General features: G+C 46.9%; 1 protein-coding gene and 1 non-coding gene across 2 annotated transcripts; both read left to right on the forward strand.

Annotated features, from left to right (window-relative positions):
• The first annotated feature begins 6,472 nt into the window (after nucleotides 1-6,472).
• On the forward strand, nucleotides 6,473-6,545 carry trnak-uuu (transfer RNA lysine (anticodon UUU)). The gene has a single exon. It is a non-coding gene; the product is annotated as a tRNA-Lys (tRNA).
• A 3,283-nt stretch (nucleotides 6,546-9,828) lies between these two features.
• Nucleotides 9,829-17,156, forward strand: sik1 (salt-inducible kinase 1). The gene is made up of 13 exons (XM_068746475.1): nucleotides 9,829-10,041; nucleotides 10,132-10,248; nucleotides 12,154-12,217; nucleotides 12,298-12,459; nucleotides 12,689-12,813; nucleotides 12,910-13,033; nucleotides 13,125-13,345; nucleotides 13,476-13,622; nucleotides 13,705-13,815; nucleotides 13,889-14,114; nucleotides 14,210-14,464; nucleotides 14,552-14,741; nucleotides 14,841-17,156. Exons 1-13 carry the CDS (start codon nucleotides 9,829-9,831, stop codon nucleotides 15,259-15,261), a joined length of 2,376 nt encoding a protein of 791 aa, XP_068602576.1. The 3' UTR covers nucleotides 15,262-17,156.
• The last annotated feature ends 2,467 nt before the right edge of the window (nucleotides 17,157-19,623 follow it).

Raw genomic sequence — 19,623 nt, forward strand, 5'->3', positions numbered from 1 at the left:
CTTCTCGTCTTATCTCAGTGCTGCACACGCTGGAGATGAAGCAGACTGACTTTCTTGGAGCCTTTGAGTGATTTGTTTCTGCCTGACCGGTTCACACACACACACACACACACATACTCTGAAGATGCAAGCCTGCTCTCTGTTGCGTCTCTCTCACAGGCGCTGCCATCTGCCTCTCATACTATTCTCCACGCTGCAGTAATGATGCTTCAGCTCCTGTTTGCTTGCGAATCATTCTTTGTTCTATTTCTCGGCACGACGTAAATCAAACCCGCCTGCCTCCGTTTGCGACGACACAAACCTGCAGAAGCTACCTTTAATTCATATTTCATTCAGAATTGTGCATGCCCATGGCTACTCTCTGATTACACTTATGGAATAATTCTGAACGCAGGGCTTTAATGAGCACCAAGAGCGTCGATATCGTGCACTGTACTTCCTGGGTGCCCTCCAGGCAGCCAGGCGATTATCAGACCGCGCAGTGATGCAGTCTTTCTAGGCATGCTGGGGACAGAGAGGGGGGGGGGGGGGGTACAGCATTTGGTGGTGACATCATTTGCTTCTGACGCAAGCACAGCGCCAAGCTCGCACGAGAGATTATGATTAGCCGATCTTTCTTTCTTTCTTTTTTTGTAGCATCTCTCTATCGTAGACGGTGTCATTCTCATGTGAGATTTATTTAATCTAATCTACATTCCCAGCACGTTTCCATTTGTTTGCTGTATTATATTGGATATTATTAATAGATGTCCTCCATTCTGCCCATTCCTGTGTTTGTCAATGCCGTTGGGCCAAGTCATAAATTCTTCTCATGGACAGATTCATATTACAGATCATGCTTGCAGACGTAAAACATAATTATGCAACTCCGCTCATAGAAATGTCTTTTAAAAGTTTGTCTAAAAGAGAAAGAGTTTGGCTTTTGTCTGATATTCTTATAACGCTTCATATTTTTACCAGAACAAATAAAGGTGTGCTAATTCATCAGAAATAACAGTTTGTACACACAATTAAAATTATTATTCCGATGTTCCCTCTGTGCTGTGTTGATTCTATTATTCTATTATTAAAAGGCAGTTGGAATCCGTCTGATGTATTCACCAACTGTTTAAGGGGATTTAAATGTCAAATTCAAACAACAGATGTGATGAAAAGCCCGAAATGTCAAAGAGCATCAGCGAACAGTATTTATAATATACAGTATTAAACATTAAGTACTAAAAGACACCAGACGGCCGCAGTAAAAGTGAACATGCCCATTAACATCTAGACATCAGACAAACCCGGAGCCGAAACTCTCACAAGCATCACTTTTAATGTTTTCAGGATCGACAACCTTGATCCAAAATACAACACAATCCCTCGGCACTGCACCCGCATGGCAGAGTGAACCAGAAACATTTGGACATCATGGAAAGATGCCTTACAGACGTGCCACACATTCTGGGACTTGGACCTGCAGCCTTTAAAGTTTAAACAGCTTTTGTCTGTCCTGTGGCAGACATGCATGCGCAAACACACACATCTGCACACACAAATGCGACCGCACACGTCAATAAGTGGCAACAAACACAGTGGATTGAACTTTCTCCCATCACGGGATGCTTTTTGTGCTGATAGCTTTAAACCTGCACAGCTTTAGTAAAGTCTGTGACGTCATACCCACCCACATATCTGACAGGTTTTGGACACACGCTGGATAAAGCCAGCATAATCCACTCTTAAACATGACATGACACCTGTTATAATCCCATAGTCATGTACATTAAGGGCCAAGGAGGATTATAGCCGATGTCGGGGCTTATAGAAGCTTTATGTTGGTGCATATGGGAATCTTGCCTCTCTGGATTTACTGCAGGCGTAAATCCCAGGCGTGTGTCTCTGTGCTGTCTGTCCCCCTTGTGGAGCCTATCAGCATGTCTTCAAAAGCAAACATGCGGTTTTCTTGACTGGTTCTGAAGCCTGTCTGGCTGACTCTCATTGTAAGGCGGAGGGGGGGGGGGGACCACAGCTGCTCTCTGACGTAAATGCAGCAGAACACTCTGTTAGTGTGGCCACACAGCTCTCGACAGCTCTAGCCTGCTCATTGGTTACCTCACACTCCCTTTCCCCGCCCTCCGCACCACCAGCAGAGCGTTGCTAAACCCGGTGACGGATCTTACACTGAGTTTGCACAGATGTCATGAATCCATTCGCATTCAGAGGCGAACAGTAGTAACAGACTACTGATCTTCATCATCCGTCTGCGATGAAGATGACGTGACTTGCGTCAGCGTGCGTGATGCCGGACAAAGAGAGCAGGAGCTCACGTGGGGATGTTTCACAAATAAATGCCCTTTTATTAGTGCAGCGCCGCTTGTTAAACAGCAAAGACAGTCTGTCTTTACTTAACGTGGCCTGTGAGATCATTTGCATGTATTTATTTATTTGAGAGGATAAACCCCTTGAGATGAAACCATCTCGTTTTCAACAGGGTCCTCAACCAGACATGCAAAAACAAATAAATGAAAAATAAACAGTCTCCTTACACGCAACACACACACACACACACACCCACACACACTCAACACAACTACTTAATCCCAGGAACAACAACAAAAAGTTTCTCTCTGGATGTCTGCTCTGCCACCTCGTGCCACGCAAGGCCGACTTCTCATACCATTCTTTTTTGCTTATCTTAAGTTCCACTTGTGCAAACACATTACCGCACGTGAAACTTGCGTCATTCCCGTCGCCCAGTGTCTGCATAATTGTGTTGACTTTTCATGCGAGAATTCGCTCTGTGTTTGCTGTGAACACACCCGAAGCGACCGCTCGCTGCATATTAACAGATGTCCTCCATGCTCCCTGCTCTAATATCAATGCCTGTTCTATATCCTATCGCACAATGAGAAGTAAGTCATTTTGGTAAAAGCCAATCAGCCTTGTCTGTTAAATGCACATTGATTACAAACTGAAAATGACATTGTTGACCCCACCCCTAGCCTCATTCTGTCACGGTTGGCTGTCGAGTAGAAACTCTTTTCTACTCCTCGATAAAATGGAAACGATTGACGCAGCGGAGGACAATAATGTCCATGCACAAAGATGCACCTTTTTGACACGCTGGCTTGATGAGTGTGCAATGAACCCAAAAGAAGACTCTTCTGAACTAAGGGGGTCGTAGCTGACATCATTGCCCATGCCTCCCTGTGACCAAGCATCTGCTCACTGCTCACTGCCATAGAGGAAGAAGATGGTGAAGGTGAGGGACAGAAAAAGGAGAGAAAAGGAACATTGACCTGCAGTCCAGATACGTATCTGTCACTCCTACAAGGAAATCATTCAATTGCCTGCAGGACATAAACAGAGATTATCGCTCGAGATATTGGTCCCTGGCTCCTCATAACAGCACAGAAAGAAAAATGAAACTTGTGCTGCTGAAAACAACTTGATGTTTGATGGAACAGACAACCAGCTCGTTGAATGTGGCTCGACTCAACATTTATTTTCCTGTACTACGAGGCTGGTGTTCAGAAGCTGCATAGAAGTTAGTGTCAGGAGATAAACGGCGGACAGGCGAGGAAAACAAGAGGGGCCTTTGTGCTGCCTATTATCTGTAGTTAATCATTTAAGTTAGCGGTGGGTGGTCTGGTTTTGGATGAAGGGAGCAGTACAAGTCATACAAAGAACAGAGGTGGGGGGGGGGGGCTCTTTGACTTTATCTTTATCCCGAGCAACAACAATCCAGCCCGATGGAAGCAGTGATGCTTCTTATAAGGTTCTGTTTGCTCGGCTGCAGCAGTGAAACACAATTATGGCCCATGTGCAAATTTGATCTGGAATATCTGTGCAGTCTATATTTGTTTAACAGCTAAGATACTAACTAACTGTACATAAGTTAGCTTTAAGCTAATTACTAACACATTCATGTTTATCTCGCCATTCGGTCTGTCAGTGAACCAAGTGATGCCTTTTTTCCTCGGCTTTGGTTTTTTGGATTTAAGCCGCTGCTGTTCTGCGTCTTCTGAACCAAAACCTCAACATTTAACCCTAAAATGTAAAACACTCTTAATTGTGGAGGCTCGGGTGCGTCTCATCTCTCCTCATCGAGTTCTCACGATGTAAAAGCGATTCATTTACCCACAAAAAGCGAGACGTCAACTCTCCAGAGCCGCCCTCAAAGGCGACATTAATTTCCTGTTTATAGGTTTGGGTTAGTCCTCGTTTAATCTCTGTAGCATGTGTAGGTTAGTGCTGAATGCTGACTGAGGGAATCTCACTGCACACAGCAAAGCAAAACAGAAACACAAAGAGTAGCAGTGACTGAATGATTCCACAGACATGTGGCTTCACGGGATGCTGCTGGAACTGGAGTTCTGGCACACGAGGGAAGAGGACAAACGATATGTTCTGTACTTAAAATGTCTGTGTGTGCGTGTGTGTGTGTGTGTGCCGTGCTATTTACCCAAAACAATTACAATGCAGAAGGACATTAGATTACCAAATAGGAAGAGCTTGTTTATTGCACCACTTGTACTTTCGGGAGCATCCTACTTTCCATATTTGGCTTTAGAGCGAAGACTCCCCTCTTCCTCCCTACATTCCCTTCCTCCCGCTGTGCTCGTCTGGAAGGTCCGGCACTCACATGGCTGGACCAGGCAAACACACAGATGTCCTTAATGTCATTTCTACTCAGCTTAGGTCTCTTAATCCATGCTTAGCTGTCCTTTTCCCTGGCAGATGCCTCTCAAATGCTGCACCATCAAATCCAAAACACATTACATTCAACTCAATAAACACTGGAAACAATACCTGGTGTATATACAAGATATTTTAGCCACTCAATTCTTTGTTCTGAGGATGGAAGATTTTATTAAGTGCTCCCACACTTCAGACTTGAAGATTAAACACAACAAAAAAGACTAAAACAAAGAGAGATTTGCTTGGGAGCCACTTTTTCTCAGATTACCCCTTTGCAGAGCAAAAGAGACGGTAAGTAGGTAAATTAGATGTCTGGCATTTCACAATGTCAAAAGTTGTACAGTAGAGTGACATCATTTATTAAATGATTTTCAACCGGCTATCTGTACATACATATATTACTGCTAATTTGCAGTAATAACCGAGCTGAGTAATAAATCAGCCCAGGGTAACAGGCTGATCTGAGGCATGACGCACTCTCCATGGGGGGGCTTTTGCGCACACAAGCGTTCAAAAAAGCTCTGTGTAGCCTCGTGTACAAATACACGCAGCGACCAGGTATTTACATCTCGGGAGCGCTGACACCACAGGATCAGTATCAGCAGCTGTGCTGATAGCACAATACAGCGTGCATTCTTTAACAGAAAGGGCCTTTGTCCCTGTCATGAATGGGCACCATAAATCAGTCACCAGTGCCACGGATATCAAATGGTGAGGATCATTTTTGCTTTTCTCTGCATCTCAAGTTCATCGGGCCTGTTTAATTTGGAGCAAAAAGGAAGCACAAATCTAATTCATTTAATGCCGCATTATTCAGAACATAATCATGAGAAGCCAAGTCGTGGGGGGGGGGTGAATATTTTGTGAATGTTGGCTGAGTGTTACATTCCCCACTTGGTGAAAAGACATACAAAATTGTCAAGTATATAAAATCAATTTTTAAAGACTCGGTTGTTTATTCAGCCTGAATAAAAGGGGATGTAGTTTGTTCTGGTTTCAGAATACAAAAAAAATCACAGATTTGTTACAATGACAACAATTAAAATCAAGCTTACAAGATTTCCTTTGATCTGGGATTTATTAGTTACTGTATGTTGAGATGGGAATAGTCAGACTCATATCTAAAGATGTGGACCACAGCACGAAATGCTCAGACGAGGTCCTACTCAACAAAATCAAACAAACTTTGTCCGGCCACATTGGTTAAAAAAAAACATCGGGATTTTATAAAGTAGGTTAGGTTGTATTATTTTTGAGTATTACTAAAATAATACTACGGTACTACCGTACTACTGCGTAAGCTGTAATATCATATACTGCAATTTTCAGTGTTGGTTGCTATAGTTCGTGCTCAAATCACAATCACGCTTTTGATCAGTGAGAAGAGCCCATTGTGTTTATGAGGGTGTCTGTGTTAGAGATTAATAAGGACACCATCACTGAAAATGTTTGTTTGAGATGAGCTGGTCCCGAACCTCCGGGAGGATGCCTTGACGCACTAACTCACGAGGAAGTTCCCGACTGCCAAAGTCAACAAGCACACACAGACCAGGGATAATCACCAAAGAAGAATGGCTCCCTTATCCTGCAGGTCACAAAGGCACCAAACGATCAGACAAAGGGGCTTTTTAGGAGACTGTCAGGGGACGCGACAGCAAGGGGGAAAATCAATGGATTCATGGGCTGAGGTCAGTGAACGGAAAATAGACATCAAGAAATGAGCACTAACCACTACCGGAATGCTAACATTAATGTCCCTGTATTAATGTTAGGGCATCAGCTGCCGAGGGCCTGGATAGCTCAGTCGGTAGAGCATCAGACTTTTAATCTGAGGGTCCAGGGTTCAAGTCCCTGTTCAGGTGTTACAGTTTTGCGTTCACCACGGCAGTTTAGTGTACTTTCAGCTTGTCCCGTGAGAGGTTGCCATAGCAACCCAACCTTCACCCTTTCACCCTGTCCCTTGCATTGTCCTCCCTCACTACGTCTGGGTATCTTCTCCTGGGTCGTCCTCTAGCCCTGCTCCCTGGCAGTTCCATCCTCAGCATCCTTCTACCGATATTGTCCCTGTCTCTCCTCTGGACATGTCCAAACCCTCAAAGTCTTGTCTCTCTGACCTTGTCTCCAACACGTCTAACCTTCACTGTCCCTCTTATTGCCTCATTTCTAATCCTGTCCAACCTGGTCACTCCCAAAGAGAACCCCAGCATCTTCATCTCCACCACTAGCATGCTAATAATCTATAATTAGTGTTAAATATTAAGTACAGCTAACGGGAATGTTGTTAGTTTCACGTGTATTAGGTCACAAATTAAACTGAAAAACTCACTAGTTTTATTGTATATTTTGGCTGTACTCAGTAGTAGCCATTTTTAGCATGATGCTGACTGTAAACACAATACTGTGCCTGGTAAACTTAAGACAAGTCATTGTGAGTGTTATATTAGCATTGTGACGACAACACTGCAACAAAGCCCCATCTGTTCAGCTCCTTTCATTTGCATTGAGCCATACGATGGCAGAATAATGCAACTCTGTTGTGTCACATCTATTTACTTAAAAATGTCACAACAGCATCATCAAGCGTGGCATCTAATATAAGCATTGCAAATGTCTAATAAATTATTGATCTTGTCCTCCAAGCACAGGTTAGGTTCCTTCCAAAAGATGTGCTCTCCAATTTAAAGATTTTAATTTTTTAATTGATTGGATGTTATTTTGTGTCAGCTGCTTTTAGGGCTTCCTGTTCAGGCCTTCCGGCACACTCTAATAATTAGAGTTAATGACGTGGTGGCGCAGTAGGTAGGCCTGTTGCCTCATAGCAAGAAGGTTGAATTCCCTTTCTGTGCAGAGTTTGTATGTGAGGTGTGACCCCGCGATGCGCTGGTGTACCCCGCCTCTCACCCGTAGTCAGCTGGGATAAGCTCCTCCAGCGACACCCGCGACCTGCAAGAAGGACAAAGGGTCCCAAAAGTCATGGCACCCTGTTCTACAAGAAAATGGAAGGATGGATGGATGTGAAAGCGCCACTGCCACCTACTATAGCAAATGTGCAACCACATTTTATTCTAGTGTGGCAACGAAAAAGCAAATGGTAGTTTTGCCGTGCACGTTCCCCGGAGACACATGCACCCCACTGGCATTTCACTGCACCCCCCCACTATTTGAGAATCACTGGTGGACTTAAAGGCAGCATCTGTTTCCCCTTTATCGTGTCAGAGGTAAACTTGCTTTGTAAGCAAATACTTTAGCTCAGGAACAAAGGACTTTCTGTCAATTTGCAATCCTGACCTTGAGGGCCAAATAGACATTGGTATGTCTCCTCTGTAAAGAGCAGCCAGAGGGCATTCAGCGAGAATGGCAGGTAAACAAACAGCGCACGATTGTAGTAAACAAAGTTGGGTCGGCCCTCCGAAAGATCCCCATCACAAACAGTGCTGACTGCAACCTGAGAAATCGTGACAGTATCGTTATCATTATTTGCTCCGAAGTTGGTGGAAACTGGATACACACAAAAACACACACAAACACAGGCCACTTTGACCTCCGCTCAACGCCCGTAGATGTTCTGGAAACGGGTGCGTGGATTTGATTGTACAGGACACTGGCAGCCAAAGAAGCTCCTTTAAAATCCTTTGGGATCGCTCGCCCCGCCCTTGTTTTGGCTATTCCTCTTTGCCAATCGGGTTTCCTCGCTTCCTCTGTTGCCACATGATTTGTGTATTGTTGAGACAGATTTTGTTCACCACGGCAGTGTGAGATGAAAATAGCCTTCACACTTTTTATGAAACAACTTATTTGAGTCTCTAACGCTATAAACATCTCAGAACACTATCAACAACATCTTAAAGGCACCAATAAGAAGAAAATTGCCCTGTAAGAGATATTTTAATATCTGTTGAATATGATATATTGTAAAGGCAGTCTGATGGTATTTGAAAGATGAAATATGTAAGATACTTAGAACATAATGTGCCTAAATGTGCAATAAATAAGAATCTACCTCATAGAAAGTAATACTGAAAATAATAAAGAAAAGAACAAATAATAGTTATATCAGAATACTTTAAGCCACCAGGGAAATTATATATATTTAAACTATATATTTTATTATATATTCAAATCGATTTCACTCAATCAGCACGTCACCAGTTCACCGACGGCGCGCGCGCGTCTCACTGGGAAGCCCGCGAGCTGCAGCCGGTGTCGGGAAACATCACGTGGTGACACATCTTTACAGCTGACGTCACCTTCCCCTATCTCTAAGCAACGCCTTCATCAGCACTCGCGTCACCGTGAGCGCGAGCCGCGCCGTTACCAGGCAACACGTGCCTCGCGCTTTCGTTCGGCCTTGCCTTGCACCCCGCTCGGAGCTCTGACGCGGGTGTGACGTTAATGAGGTCGGTATCAATTTGTTACGGTGGCGGTGGGTAGAGGAGGAGGAGGAGGAGGAGGAAGAGGAGGAGGAGGAGGAGTTCCCTCTGAGTGCCGAAGCCCTGCCTGCATTCCGGCGGAGCGCACCGGCTCACACCGACCGTAACCGAGTCCCGGGCCGGAAGACGAGTTCAAACTCCGAGTAAAGACGAGATCAAAGTGTTTCCACAGCTTTTCTTCTCTTTGTGCTGTTGCTGCGTCGCTCCGGTCGTGGAATGGTTTCCGGTTCCTCTGAGAGCTTGATGCCCGCTCTGTGATCGTTAAGGTACGGGTACGCTGTCGTGTTTTATATGTTCGTATAATACTCAAACAAAGTTATTTCCCATGACTTATTCGAATAATAATAATAATCCTAAATTAATAATTAATAATTTGATCTAAATAATGTAAAAAAATGTTCTATTTTTTGAAACCGACTAAGATCATAGTTGGAAAATGTCCTTGATTGATAATTTAGTGGGCATTTATAGCGTCACTGTGAACACACGCACTTCTTCCCACGAACATATTTCTTATAGAAGAAAGTTTAAGACATGTCGACATTATGCACACTTATCTGGCATCGAGATTTCAAATGGATGTAATTTAATGTAACACTCTTACGTGTAATATTCAGTAAAATTTAAGTTAACCAAAATGTATGTCTCGTCTGCAGGAACGAGGCTCCGACTATCCCGGCACCGTAACACCGAGACGCGCTGCAGCATGGTGATCATGACGGAGAACAGCCAGGGGACCGGCCAGGGGCCCAGCCTGGGGACCGGCCTGGGGACCGGCCTGGGGACCGGCCAGGGGACCGGCCAGGGGACCGGCCAGGGGACGCAGCCCAGACCGCTGCAGGTCGGCTTCTATGAGATCATCCGCACCCTCGGGAAAGGAAACTTCGCTGTGGTGAAACTAGCCAAGCATAAAGTCACCAAAACACAGGTAAGCAGCTCCGCCTTCACGTGAGACTAAATCTGCATTTTAAAAGACACATTAAAAAAATGTTTGAATGCAAATTGCCTTTTTTTTTAGGTGGCCATTAAGATCATTGACAAGACCAGACTGAACCCCTCCAACCTGGAAAAGATTTACAGAGAGGTGCAGATTATGAAACTGCTAAACCACCCCCACATCGTCAAGCTCTACCAGGTGTGTGTGTGTGTGTGTGTGTGTGTGTGTGTGTGTGTGTGTGTGTGTGTGTGTGTGTGTGTGTGTGTGTGTGCGTGTGTGTGTGTGTGCGCGTGTGTCTCCACATGCTGGGAACCTGAATACAAGAGACACCTTTACTTATCTCAAACCCGATGTGGCGCTGCCGAGCTGTGCCTCGCCGTCGTTGCTATGTGGATACAGCAGTGAATTATGGGTAAAGAATAAGGGGCCATTAAGCGGTTTGTGCTGCTGACTCTCAAAGCACGGCGGCATCAGGGCAATCCCCTTTTGACCGCCCTCTGCGTGCATCCGCGTTAGAAACGGAGACGGGGAAAATAACCACGTATGAACCGGGAGCTCCGAGTTCCTACGGTGTTTTATTTTAGACACAGGGAACACAAAGAGGAAGAGCATTCCGTTCAAACATGTGTCCACAGGTCTGGACCTGCAAGCCCGACTCGCGTCGGTTAAAGCCACATGCAGTAACGTCCGTGCGTCACGTGAAAGCCGCCTCACAAGGCGCCGCTTTACTCCTAATCAAATTGAAGACTTAAAGGAGAGAATCCTCTTTTCTCCGCTCGGCGAGCGCAGCGGCACGCGTCTGGCAACAAGCGCCCACGCGATCAATCGCACGGCTTGTTCTTTCCTTTCCACTCTGGACTCTTTCCTGCCTTTTATTTGGCGCCGTAATGCTTCGCTCCATGTGAGGATTACTTTAAGATTGATTCTGAATCTACCGTGAAATCACGTCTCAAACGCGATTGACTCACGGAACTGCAACACGTTTTCACACTGATGAAAGAGGACACATTTCCTCTTGTTCCAGATTATCACCATCAGATTATCCGTGTGAGTTAATGAAATGTTATTATTCCACAATTAGCCAGAACAAACGAGGAATCTGAAGACGCCAGCCTGAGAACCGAGACATTTTTCACTGCCATCCCATTATTAGACCAAAAGTCTAAAAGTAACACTTGTTGATATAGGCTGGAAAAAATAATCTATTTTTATATATAGTAGAGTAGACTCGGGGATTACAGCCTTGTTAGAGCAATAAGATGGGAAAGTAATATTATAATTTATTGTGTTACGTTTATTATAATAATAAAAGTCAAATATGTTTAAGCAGGAATCATCAGATCTATTAAACATCAACCTCGACACTGGGCTTCATACGATGTTGTGTTTTGTTATTTGTGATTAGAGCTTTATATCCTCTTTGTGTCGGCCTTTTGGGGGCTCTGATTGGACGAGGATTACCGAAGCCTGGCTCTCCGTTTGTCTCCGCCTCCCTTTGCCCTGGCGTCAGTCGCTCGCCCCCCTTCCGTTCTTCCTTTGGGGATGGTTTAAGGGCCCTTAACGTACCGGGCCTGCCGTGACGTCAGCAGCACCCCCGGGTGACAGAGCGCCACGGCGCCGTCCCGTCTCACGGATAGCCTCTGCTCCCGAGGCCTCTTTCTTTTCTAAAGGAGACTTGGAGCCGAGAAGAGTTGAGCGCCGCCATTTTGTGGAATTCTGTGACATTTAATTCACAGTTGGCCTCCAGCATCATTCAGGCAGGGCCTTTTGTTCTGACAAAAGAGCAACCTTTCTGCCCCGTCTCTGAGGACACGCCCAAGAAAGAGAAGCTTATTAGGGGCTTTAGATTCAACACCACCGCTGTCTGGCCGCGTGCGATCCTCCGCCCCAGCGTCAGAGTCCAAATCTGAACGTTAGAAAGTTTCACACAGTTTTACTTTGGGTCTGTCTTTGAACCGATTTCAGCACGATAAGACGAGTTCGCGGGGAAGCGCGACGAAGACATCTCACGCGCGTGGTAGCTCGGAGCTGCCCCGAACGACTGATCGTGATCGTACGCTGCCCGTCGCCATGTTGGTTTTAACCCTTCACTTTCTCTCTTAGGTCATGGAGACCAAAGACATGCTGTACATTGTGACGGAGTATGCAAAGAACGGAGAAATGTTCGGTGAGTGGAAAACGAGGACTTGGTACGACACAAACATTTGTGTCTTACACAATGAGCTCTAAATTACCCCCCCCCTCCAGACCACCTGACCTCAAATGGGCGGATGAGTGAAGATGAGGCACGGAAGAAGTTTTGGCAGATTCTCACCGCCGTTGACTATTGCCATCGCCACCACATCGTTCACCGCGACCTAAAGACCGAGAACCTGCTGCTGGATGCCGATATGAACATCAAACTGGCCGGTAGGTCTGCCACACACGGCGTGCTGTAGCCAGCGCTGCTCGTTAGCATGCAGGAAGGTGTGGTCTCATGTGCAAACGACTTTTGTTAGGAATCGGAACCTGACGGTGTCTCTTTGTTTCGGGTTAGAGAGGCAACGCGTCTGCGTTCCAGTGCCCTTATCTTCTCATCCGGCTGCAAAGCGAAACAAACGGGTTGGAATGACACAATTGTTGTGGACGTGTTTTGCAGACTTTGGATTTGGAAACTTCTACAAAGCAGGAGAGCCTCTGTCTACGTGGTGCGGCAGCCCGCCTTACGCCGCCCCGGAAGTGTTTGAAGGGAAAGAGTACGAAGGACCTCAACTGGATATTTGGGTAAGATTATAACAAAAAAAAAACGCAAATAATGAATCAGCCGATCAACATTTAACCAATCGAGGTAACATTCCTCTCCTTCTGATGTTCCTACAGAGCCTTGGTGTCGTGCTTTATGTTCTCGTCTGCGGCTCTCTCCCGTTCGACGGGCCCAGCCTTCCTGCACTCAGACAGCGAGTCACAGAGGGAAGGTTCAGAATCCCTTTCTTCATGTCCCAAGGTAGGACGACGGCAAACCATTCCAACCAATCACCAACCTTAATCCGCATCGATCGAAACTCAAAGCGCGCTCCCTTGTTTGCACCGTCCAGACTGTGAGAACCTGATCCGGAAGATGCTGGTGGTGGACCCAGCCAGGAGGATCAGCATGGACCAGATCAAGCAGCACCGCTGGATGCTGGCGGACCCGGCGGCTGCGCAGCAGACCCCCAGCCACCCCCTCACAGAGTACAGCTCAAACCTGGGCGACTACAGCGAGCCCGTGCTGAGCATCATGAACACGCTGGGCATCGACCGCCAGAGGACTATCGAGGTGACTGAACGGGGACCCGTCAAATATAAAATCCACAACGAGAAGACGAGCTGGACACAAGCTGTCATCAAGAGCCACAGAAGAGACACACGGTGGCTAAACCGCTAATCTACGGCATCCCTTTCCTCAGTCTCTGCAGAGCAGCAGCTACAATCATTTCTCCGCCATCTACTACCTGCTGCTGGAGCGGGTCAGAGAGCACCGGACCCAGCAGCTGAGCCGTCAGTGTGGGACCTGGAGCCGGAGACCCAGGAGCACCTCCGACTCGAGCCCAGAGGTGAGCCCACTGACGTTCCCGACGTATCCAGTTGCTTGTGCTGGGAATGTGAAACGCTGAATGCTTCCGTGATCTTTTCTAGGCATTAATGGAGTCCACAGACGGCTTCAGAACGGCAGCATTTTTAATTCCAACCAAAAGCACGGCTCCGGTGTACTCGGAAAAGGAGCACGACCAAGGCGGCTTGTTCCAGGTAGGCCTATCGAGTCCCTCGTCGCGGCGCTGCCGTCCACGCCAGTGACTAAGAGTCCAGCTTCTTCCTTCAGCCCTCGCTGTTTCCTGTGGAGGCCAGCCTGAACCGCCTGCTGTGGAGCCGGTCCATTTCGCCCAACAGCCTGCTGGAGACGAGCATCAGTGAAGAGGTGCGACCCAGAGACCTGGAGGAGGAGGAGGTGGCGCAAACCCCCAGTCCCCTGCTGCCCCCCACCACCACCTCCCGGAGACACACCCTGGCTGAGGTGTCGGCCCGTTTCCACCGGTGCAACCCCCCGTGTAAGGAAGCAGCACACACGAAATACGAAGGGTCGCGTTGATCCACACCGTCAGATCCGTGTGGTCTCATTTGCTCCCGGTCCTGTTCCGCGTAGGTATTGTGGTCAGTCCCTCGGATGGTGCCTCTTCTGACGGCTGCCTGAAGTCCTCCTCCAGTCCAGCCCCCCACCTGCAAGCTACTATGGGTGAGATGTCAACACTTGTGGCCTCGGGGGCCGAGGGCGGGCGCCCGCTGCCAGCTGGAACCGCTCTGGCCTTATCGTCCCACCTCCTGCCCCGGGCTCAGGGGAGCCCGCCTGCAGGCAGCTTCCAGGAGGGCCGCAGAGCCTCCGACACCTCCCTCACCCAAGGTAGAGCAGCGCGAAGCCGGGCGACTTTTACACGTCCTGTAAGGTCCAAGAAGCAACGCGTAACGCTTTCCCCGCGCCTCTCCACAGGCCTGAAAGCGTTCCGTCAGCAGCTGAGGAAGAACACGCGCACGAAAGGCTTTCTGGGATTAAACAAGATCAAGGGTCTGACGAGGCAGGTCGCCCCCCCGCCCGCCTGCAACCGCGGCAGCCGGGGCTCGATGGGTCCGGCACGCTCCGAGCACCGCAGCATGCTGGAGGAGGTGCTGCGCCAGCAGAGGTGCGTCACACTCTATGTAAAGCCCCACTCTTTTTATGCCGATTGTGATTTTTTGAAAGTCTCGATTTGTTGTTGATTATTTTTGTGTCTGTTTTCCAGGATGCTACAGATCCAGCACCAGCCTCAGGTCCACGCCCCTCACACCGGATCTACCCAGAACCCCCTGCTCTTTCTGGCCCAGCATCAGTCGACCGCTACGCCGCCTCCTCTCCACCTCGCTTCCTCCCCCCCAGTTCTGCCTCCTCAGCACACCTCAGCGGGTCTCCAGCGCAGTCCCTGGCAACAGAACCGTGAGAGCTACTCCTCTTGTCTGGGTCCTGTAGCCTCAGCCGCTTATCTTTTAGAGGCTCGTCTACACATCAGCCAGCAAACCCACGCGCACCCGCGCGCGGGTCTCCAGCAGCAGCCGCCCAAACCAGCCGTGTGGCGCCTGGGCTCGGCCGCCAGCGCCGATCCTGACGTGCAGGAGTCGAGTTTGGCGGCGCAGCAGCAGCTCAGTAGCTGCGTGATGGTGAAGTAACGCATCATCAAGACCAGGATTGATCCGGAAGATCATCTGATCCATGAGGAAAGTAACGCAGAAGTGGGACGCGAGAGCAAACTGAAACATCAAACGTACTTTTAATCCAGCCGCACGTACCACATGTGTGTGTTTCGCTATAGATGTCATATAAGCTAAAGAAAACAAGCAATAACCAAACTCTGGACGTGACGTTCGACTCCTACTTGACTTCCAGAAAAGCAATAACAGACAAAGATTCTCGTCCAGCTCTGCGATAGACATTTGACGACGTGTTTTGCTGACGGGAGGATTTTTACAGGAACGCTCTTCCTCCTTTTTCCTTTGTCATTTTTCAGTTCTCCTGTTTTTCTCCTGATTGGACTGAAGACCAAACTTCGTTCCATTTTCTTTTTATCACTTTAACCGCCTTTCTTACGAGACATTTCTCTGTAGCAGCTCAACGGACGTGCAGTACAGTGCCCCGAGCTCACAAACCTACACTCAAGGCGTTTATTTGAATTCTATTGAAACTGTGATATTTCTTTCTGTGCAGGATTAGCATAGCTAAACGCTGCTTTTACCTCGAGCTGCAAAAAGACTGCTAAATGCTCATCGGCCAAAGCTGAAAGAAGTGGCTATCTCTCATTGGGTGAAGCACATCTGGTACGTCGGTTAGCGTGGTAGCACCTTACATACGTGGCTACATCGTCATGATGAGCACCTTTTATAGTTTTAGCTTTTACTACCTCCTCAGGCAACAATCGGGGCAGAGACAGACAAAAGGACATAAACTGTGGGAGCAGTGCAATATTTCACATTGAAATCCAAAGGAAGGATGAGGCTTGACGTAGAACGATCAAAATGAGCTTGCCTGAGGTTTGTTCTCGTGACTTTAATCTCGTCTGCTTGCCGTGCTGGCTCGATAAGTAGAACAGGTACTACTTACGTATACAAATAGGAAATTGTACAAATTGCAAAAAAGGCATTTCAAGTTGCCGTTTCTTCACGCAGCATGCAAATAGTACTTTAACGGAGACGAGCGATCAATCACAAGTACACTACTGACCCTTCACTTGACATCGCGTCTCAGACTGGTGGTTAGCTTGTGTTTTAGCATCATCTACTTAGCCTTTGCTGTGAGAAAACCCCTCTTGCCACCAAATGCTCACGCTGCGTGTGTTGCTATATCTCTAGCGTTACTATCAGGAGCGTGGTGGTATTCGTTTTTTTTGTATACTTTTCTAGAAAAATTAAGAATATAAAATAAACGAAGAGAAAGTAGGAATACCGCATTGTGCTGAACATTGAACTCTCTTTGGGAGTCCATAAATAGCTAGACAGACGGCACAGACAAGCTGCAAGAGATGTGTTACATACGCTTCACGAGTTCGGTTCTTCGTGACACAACTAGTAGAAGAGCCGTGTTTTCCAGAGCCACTTCGACATTGAAAACATGCAGTGTTACGTAACATTTCTATTCAGTTTTTGGTTGATCGCACTCACCAACACTTGTGCCTTTATCTGACCAGGTCGACTCGGTTACTAGTAGCCATTCAAACCCCCTTCGACATTTCCTCTGACCTCTCATTGCTGAATCTGACCTTTGACCTGGTGTAAACAGGGGCAAGAATTGCACTTTATTCTTATTGTTGATACTTGTTTTGTTTCTCATGAAACAAAAACTTCACCAAACTATTTGCAACACTAAGATTCTCTGTTAGATGACCCATTTTTGGTACTTTGGACAATGAGAAGTATTTAATGTTCTTCATCTTCCCTGATTTGTTACTTGACTGTGTGTGTGTGTGTGTGTGTGTGTGTGTGTGTGTGTGTGTGGGAGGGAAGAAAAGAAAGACAAAATGTTAGTTCAAGAATGTTTATTTATGTGGCTATTTATTTGAATAAAGTTCACATCCTAAGATGTTGTTTCTTTGTTTATCATCATCCGGGTATATTTATTGGCATGGTCCGCGATGTGCTGGCGACGCATTCGGGGTGTACCCCACCTCTCACCCATAGCAAGCTGAGAGGCTCCAGCAACACCCGTGACCCGCAAAGCGTTAGAAAATAAGCGAACATTGGCATGATTACTGTAGATACCGTAGCTTGTATACTCCTCACATACATCAGCATTCATATTTAGTTATAAACCAATAAAACACGAAAGAACCCAAGAGTTATTTCACCTTTAACACCAAATGTAAAGTTTGATTTCACAGAATGATTTAAATTTAATGAATCGACTCAGCTGTCTACTTATGATATTTTTATGTAATGAGAAATTACAATGCTCACATACAAAGAATTGTTATATTTATGACATAGTTTCGATTTGGAGTTCATATCCTTACTCCAACTTCGGCCTAATTTACAAATGTGCTGATTTGCTAGTGCAAATTTAAAGATTTACATTCTCTACATTTCATTCCCTCCCTCTCTCTCACGTGCACACACACACGCACACACACACACACACACACACAACATATGGCTTGACATTTGGCTTATGACCCTCTAGGAGCGTTTGATCTAAAAGGAACGCTACACATTTGACGTCCAGCTGCCACCAGCGTATCCGCCTTCTGCTGACGTGCCTAACAAGCATCTCAAAATACACGCTCAACAACATTGTGTCACCACAGGATTCAGGGGTGTGTGTGTGTGTGTGTGTATGTGCACTTTCTTGAATGAAATGCCACTTCGAATATTGACACTAAACAAATATCTGTCAAGAACAGATCATATGGAGTCAAAATGCAGAGGCACAGACTGACGGTAGAGCAACAGAAGCATTTAAACTTTAAACCAGAAACAAGATTCGGTGCACAGAAAACGGTCCACACTGACATCAAGCCGACAATATGAATTACTTTTAACACTGGCAGCAAAAGGGTTGTGGGTTTAATTCCGGGCTGCAACAGGCACCTTTTGTATGGAATTACTGGACGTACCGACTTTAAGAGGTTGCAGACATGTACGAGCTGACACAGGGGTATCACGTGAAACGAGCATCAGCGCTCGTCTACCATGTGGACACCTGATCCGCGCGTTGCCCCTTCTTCCTCTTGCCTGCTTCCTCCTTCCATTCCGGCCGAGGGACCATCAGCTCTAACATGAAGACCTACTTAGATTAGGTCAGTGCGATGTCTGTGCTGGGGGGGGTGGTCTCTGCAAAGCATCAGGGAGCCCCCTTGGACGATCTACAATTACCAGTCACAAAGAGGTCTGCTAGGCATTTGGCTGCTGGCGTGGGGGATCCATTAGCCAAACAAATCGGATCTAGTGATACAGATTCAGTTATCACTTTGCTAAATCGCGGCAGCAGTAAAGGTAAATCCTGCCCAACAATATGTTGTCGGGTAAAAGTTGAATTGTGATCTTGCTGTCCATCTCACCCAGTCACCCTGCTGTTACATCTTCACTGATTGGTTTAGACGCATTCCTCAACCCCCCGGTCCTTATCTTCTCCCCGACCAGGCCTGGCTTCTCTCAGCCTGCGGCTTTGGTGTAATGATATAGTGGTTGGAATGTTGCCTGTACCTTCTCAGCCATCCGTCACAGATTTCATCAGGATCCTTGATACAACCCCATGTTTTTATACCCAAGCGTTTACATCTGCCCAGTCTTCGGATTGTTGACTGCAGTCAGGTATTCCTGAATTTTCCAATACGTCACTCTGAAGAAAGTCATTTGGTAATTTTCTTTGGCGTTAAAGCTGCCGTTTATTCCAGAAGCCTGAGCGAGGCGCCGCCTTCGCCCAAGTCTGCTGCTCATGCAGCATCCCTGTTGGTGTCTCCCCTTTCTGTTGAACATTCAATCGTGCCGCCCTATCCTCCTCGCTGACTATGGGCGAGAGGCAGGGTACACCCTAGACGAGACGCCAGCTTGGGCCACACAAAAGACAAACCAAAAGAAGCAGACACACTCACACCTACGGACACAGAAAGGAATCAAACCTAGAACCTTTTAACTTCGAGGCAGCAGAGCTACCCACTGCGCCACCGGGCTGCCCTCTGGCGCACTAGTAATAATCAAACTCTATGGATACCTAAGAAAGTAAAGAACTTTTACATTATATTTCAGGTGTTGGAGTGAGAGGGAGGTATGATGCAGTTTAGAAATAAAAGAAAAATAACAACGTTTGGCTTACAGGAAAACAGTGACCATGAGTAGAATGAGGAACTGATGGTCCAAGAGCATGCCCGACAGGTTCGGTCAGTAAATCTCATTCAAAAATAAACAATTAGACATCAAGGGAAATTCCAAGTTACAGTGAGACTCACAACCCACGCAATGAGCTGACAGTGAACACGAGGAATCACACAGACCGACTACGCTGCGCGACAATAACGAGCAAGTGGCACAAACAGAGGCAGGCGG

Source organism: Brachionichthys hirsutus, chromosome 12 (genome assembly GCF_040956055.1).
Source record: "Brachionichthys hirsutus isolate HB-005 chromosome 12, CSIRO-AGI_Bhir_v1, whole genome shotgun sequence".
Taxonomy (NCBI): Eukaryota; Metazoa; Chordata; class Actinopteri; order Lophiiformes; family Brachionichthyidae; genus Brachionichthys; species Brachionichthys hirsutus.